Source organism: Sinocyclocheilus anshuiensis, unplaced genomic scaffold, assembly GCF_001515605.1.
Source record: "Sinocyclocheilus anshuiensis isolate Anshui unplaced genomic scaffold, SAMN03320099.WGS_v1.1 scaffold345, whole genome shotgun sequence".
NCBI classification, from domain to species: domain Eukaryota; kingdom Metazoa; phylum Chordata; class Actinopteri; order Cypriniformes; family Cyprinidae; genus Sinocyclocheilus; species Sinocyclocheilus anshuiensis.
In genome coordinates, this window is record NW_015536466.1 from 501,481 (window position 1) to 507,161 (window position 5,681).

The 5,681-nt window shown below is 36.6% G+C and overlaps 1 protein-coding gene across 1 annotated transcript; it reads left to right on the plus strand.

The window, feature by feature from the left end:
* Positions 1 to 409: 409 nt before the first annotated feature.
* LOC107691288 (fetuin-B-like) lies at positions 410 to 5,585 on the plus strand. Its single transcript, XM_016489854.1, has 7 exons — positions 410 to 697; positions 2,303 to 2,416; positions 2,553 to 2,631; positions 3,624 to 3,790; positions 3,871 to 3,984; positions 4,098 to 4,193; positions 5,238 to 5,585. Exons 1-7 carry the CDS (start codon positions 497 to 499, stop codon positions 5,376 to 5,378), a joined length of 912 nt encoding a protein of 303 aa, XP_016345340.1. The 5' UTR covers positions 410 to 496; the 3' UTR covers positions 5,379 to 5,585.
* Positions 5,586 to 5,681: the final 96 nt, after the last annotated feature.

The following is a 5,681-nucleotide window of genomic DNA, read 5'->3' on the forward strand; positions in this document are numbered from 1 at the left end:
CTACAGTAGCAGTACTACTGTCACGTTCTAACTGTATATATGAACTCTATAGTTTGCATTTTGTTTTCATTTCCTGTCTTCCTATGATTGAGTTTGTTATCCTGGTGAAATGTTCATAAAGAAGGCGAATGCAATAAATACCATTTTTCCTTTGTAAAAACAAAGCATATGGAATATCCATCAGTAATTTTGTTAATGATGCAAACTGCTTTGGTCAACGCATGCTAATGTAATGAAAGTATTCTGGATATGAAACACGTTAATGGCAGGTGTAAGGAGGGCTGCTGTGCCAAATCTTCAGTTCTGTAGTTTTGACCTGTATTGCATCACTGTTTACCATCAAGCAAACAGGAGCATACAGAGCAGTAGCAGATAAAGACTGTGTTTGCTGATAGCTGCAGGTGAAAGTTCAGTCTTTTGTGTAACAGTTGAACTGTATTTTTCATCTGTGATGTCTTTGATGACTCTCTAGTAAAAGGGTTTCAGAAATACAGAGATGAGGATGCAGCCTTTGCTCTTGGTGTGGTTGGTGTGTGTGTTCTGGCAGCACGGCAGCTCCTCCCTCATGCCAGCTGAATGCCAAGACGCCGCTGTGGTGAAGGCAGCGGAGGAGACCTTAGAGCAGATAAACGCAGGCCGGCAGGAAGGGTATGTCCTCTCACTCAACCGACTTTATGATGTCAAACAGGACATAAAGGTGAGTGTTCATGCTAGTATGGATGCATTTGAATAGGTTCTTGCATGAAAATGTCAAATGGGTCAGTGGTGAACAAGGATTTCCAAAATGACAAGGAATCTCGTATGAAATCTTGGAAAAAGGTGAAGGTTAAAGGGATAATTCACCCAAAAATGAAAATTCTGCCATCATTCACTCTCCCTCAAGTTATTTCAAACCTGTATGAGTTTCTTTCTTCAGTTGAACACAAAATAAGTTATTTTGTAACCAAACAGTTGATGGACTTCCATAGTATGGGAAAAAATAGTCAACTGTTTGGTTCCCAACATTCTTCAAAACATCATCTGTTGTGTTCAACAGAAGAAAGAAACTCATACAGCTCTGGAACAACATGAGGGTGAGTAAATGATGGCAGAATTTTTATTTTTGGGTGAACCACACCTTTAAGTAGAGTTAAAAGTAATGGTAAAATAAATTACAAAGTAATAACATCTACATCTTATGTCTTCCATATATAAACTTTTCAACGTGTTTAATTATCATTTATTTGTGTTGAAATGTTTACTAAAAGTTTTTTTTTTTTTTTTACCAAACACAAAATGTTTCCTGAATATGTTTCATAATGTTGTATCATTATTGTTTTTTTTACTTTTCAAACTGTCTGTACATTGTTTATACAATTGTTTTTTTGTTTTTTCCCTAACTGATCCTCTTCTCAGGTTCATACATGCTGGTATATTAAAATACATTATATTAAACTAAAGGAATGACTGATTGATGCCTGTAGTGGAGGGAATTGCATGCTGCAGCATTAAAATGAACTGTGTGTACAGAAACAAGATTTCTAACACGAACACATACATCCCAGTGAACACAGCAGGCTAAATAAACAGATTCCCATCAGAGATTCCAAGTCCATTTCAAGTTGACTCACAGCTGGTGACCAGAGCTAGTGGTATCTTTATTAAACAAAAATAAACCGCACTGGAAGGCAGGAGAAACTGCAGGAAAAAACTACATTATATATATGAAAAATGTACAAATATATATATATATTTTTTTTTTTATTTTCTAATTTAATTGTTTTTAATTTTCAAAAAGAGTTCAAAAGATATGGAATAAATGGAAGATACACAAACACTGAATATATAAGTGTACATATCTTAATATTTTTAAAAAAATGTTTAAGATGAAAAGTATAATTGCAAACATTATGACCTTTTGAATTTTGAAGTTTTCAGTTTTTTCCGCCATAAAAAAGATCAAACTATCAGATTCTGTTTTTTTTTTTTTTTTTACAAATATATCGTTTTATGGAACTGAAATCTGACATGCATTCTAAATTAATATTTCCATTGTCAAAAAAAAAATCTATTTTTCAGATTTGTTTTTTAATGTGAAAAAGTGTACATTTTTATTTTTCACCAAATATGTTTTTTTTTTGGAACTGAATTTTAAAAAAAAAAAAAAAAAAAAAACATGCAATCTGAATTTACATTGCCATGTTATTTTCCACCAAATGTTTTTAGAACTGACATTTGAAAAGACATAAAGATACATTATGAAGCTTGGATCTTTGAAATGTTATTTAATGCTTAATTAATGTCATGTTTGCTTCTAACAAAGGTGGAAGGCGTGAGACATTTACAGCTGACGATAGATGTTCTGGAAACAGAGTGTCACGTTATCAGCCGGAGAAAATGGAAATCCTGTGCTGTTAAGGGGATTGGTAATCTGCCGGTATGCGATTTACTCTGTAGACCAGTTCATTAGAACTTCACTGGCCAGTTAACAGACTTTTCACATTCAAATACTTGTATGTATATGTTTATATTCTGTTTGACTAAAGAGTTTACTGTTATCTAAACTCTATTAGGTGTTTGGGACGTGTGATGCATCGGTTTCCCTTCAGAGCTCCATCAAAGTTCAGAATTACAACTGCACCATCCAACAAGGTGTGCTGTGACTGCATTAACGATTCTGACTTTAATGGATTGTTCTGTCCATTACCACTAAAAATAGTTACATCTGAGATTTTGAAGTCTATGTGGCGAGGCATTCTGGAGAGTTGCAGAAATGTGCTGCTCATGTTTTGTCAAAGGGTTTAAATCACTTCTTCCATACAAAAATATGTAATTTTCTTTGTAAAGTTACCTGAAATGTCCTTGTAGCAGTAAAGACATTTCTGTCATGACAACTGTCGGAGGGATTGGCATGGTAATGTACATTGACAATGTTAATGTATTTGGTCTTGGCGGAATAGATCTGCTACCCTGCTGCAGAGCAAGTACCAAGACTTGCTGCTGCAAATACATCCACAACATGCTGCTGTGAGCATGTAAGAAATACTGCTGCTGCAAATATAACATACATGAAATCACTCCATATAGCATACATGAATCACCTCGTAACAGAACTATACAGGTGGAGCTGGGGAAGGTGGAGTGTTTCTGAAGCAAGCTGCACTGCTACGGCAAGCACTAGTCATATATTTGAATGTTGAGCAGCGAGCTCATTGGCTACCGATACAGGAGAGAACCAATCAGCTGTGCCATGTGATAATGATGTCATTAGGTCAGATTGAGTTAGACCTATCAGACTGCGCCATCTAGAGTTTCATGCCAGAACTCTGTATATATACCACATATATTTTGCAGGCATTTATTTGAAAGTTACTATATGCAAGAAACCTTTGGTTAGATGTCTAGAAGCTCAGGAGTCCCCAGATTAATCTAGAAAATGAAAACATCTCACAGTAAAAGACACAAAGAGCTGTATGAGAGAGAATTTAACAGAGGAAAGCATGTCATACATGTTATTCAACTAATTAGTCCACAGAGACAATATTTGTAGATTTGTGGCTTTATATAATGCTTTGTCCATAGGTATAATGCTTTTTAAAAATGTGCACTTTGTAAAATGTTGACTTTGCCTCACTGTTTTACAGTGGCAGCTCGAGCTATAGTAAACACTTGCCCTGACTGTCCAACTGCAGAACACTTCGATGATCCAGTTATATCTGAGACCACAAAGCTGGCCCTGCAGAAATTTAACAAAGAGAATGCTTTCCCACATTTCTTTGCTCTTCTGAATATAACAGCAGCCAGCATGCAGGTATGTCAATGCCAATAAATCAACTGATCAATTAATTCTGTCCTGCATACATGACAGGAGATGTGTTGTGTGTGTTGCAGTGGGTTGTGAGTCCGTCTTTCTTTGTGGAGTTCACCATTCAAGACACTGACTGCAAGAAAAGCACTGCTGATATTGAGCTCACGCAATGCAAGCTGAAGGACTCGGAGTCAGCTGTAAGAACTCATGCAGATTAATATAAAATGAAGAACACTCTTTAAACTTGCTTAATGTAATGACTTTGCCATTAAAATGTCTGTAAGTGCAGTAACCTTTCTATTGTCTAAAGCACAAGGGGTTTTGCACTGGTTCACACATCAATGCTGATGACGGGCTGGAGATGAAAGTTCCTGTTGAGGTCAAATGTGAAATATTTCAACCAATGGTGAGTGGTTTGTATTGCTGAGGAGTGACTAAAAGTAGCAATATTACTAACTTAGAGCAGATAAACGCAGACCGGCAGGAAGGGTATGTCCTCTCACTGAACTGACTTTGTGATGTCAAACAGGACATAAAGGTGAGTGTTCTTTAAAAAAAAAAAGAAAGTGACGTGAGATGTTGCTAAGTATGGTGACCCATACTTGGAATTTGTGCTCTGCATCTCACCCATCCAAGTGCACACACACAGCAGTGAGCAGTGAACACACACACAGAGCACAGGGCAGCCAGGTTTTTTTTTCTGCTGCGGCGCCTGGGAAGCAGTTGGGGGTTCGGTTCTTGCTCAAGGGTCTCACTTCAGTCATGGTATTGAGGGTGGAAGAGAGCGCTGGTTTTTCACTCCCCACACCGACAATCCCTGCTGGTACTGAGACTCGAACCATTCTTGCATGAAAATGTCAAATGGGTCAGTGGTGAACAAGGATGTCCAAAATGACAAGGAAAAAATCTTGTTTGAAATCTTGGTAAAGGGATAATTCACCCAAAAATGAAAATTCTGCCATCATTTACTCTCCCTCAAGTTATTTCAAACCTGTATGAGTTTCTTTATTCTGTTGAACACAAAAGAAGATATTCACGACAGGACGGGCTGGAGATGAAAGTTCCTGCTCCTGTTGCAGGAATCGTGCTGCTTGATATTTTTGTGGAAACCAAAATACTTTTTTTTTTTTTTTGATGAATAAAAAATTCACAAGAACGGCATTTATTTGAAATATAAATATTTTTCAAATATTAAAAAAAATAATATATATCTTTTGAACAGTAGTGTATCTGCTAAAAGTCAGCTTTTAGAAGTACGCTAGCAGATGAGCTCAAAGCTAACTAAAGAGTGTTGTTAGGTTCTGATAGATTATAGTGTAACTAACTTGACAAACTAACGTTTCAGTATAGAGGATTTTTATGTACTGCTTTAAATCAGCCAGAGCAAAAAGTATCTGAACCAGTGAAAGGCCGGTTTGTGATTTTTCATTTTTCTTTTGATGTTCTCCAGGCTGTTCCACAAGGACCCTTTGGATCAGTACATGTTCTCTCTCCTCCACCCATCCAAACTGCCCCCAGAGTCCAGCCCATGGCCAGCAGCTGCCCGGGGGAGAGACGACACAACCTTGGATTGACAGAGCTGAATCTCTGATTGAAATCACTTAAAACCCAGCCATCCATAAACAAGCACTCGAATGTTCACATTTCCCAAAAGACAAATGTTGTATGTGTTCTCATTTTCAGATTGAGATTTTTCAAGTATATAGGTTTTTCGCCTAGGCACAGTAACATATCAATAAAGAAATTCTTAACAGAAGCACAGAATTTCAGAAAACCTTCAAATAATGCCAGAGTCATATTTCACCCTAAAAAATAGAAATAGAAAACAAGAAAGTATATTTCACTTAAGAAAGTGTTTCACTTTTTTTTTTTTTTTTTTTTTTTTTTTATTTTT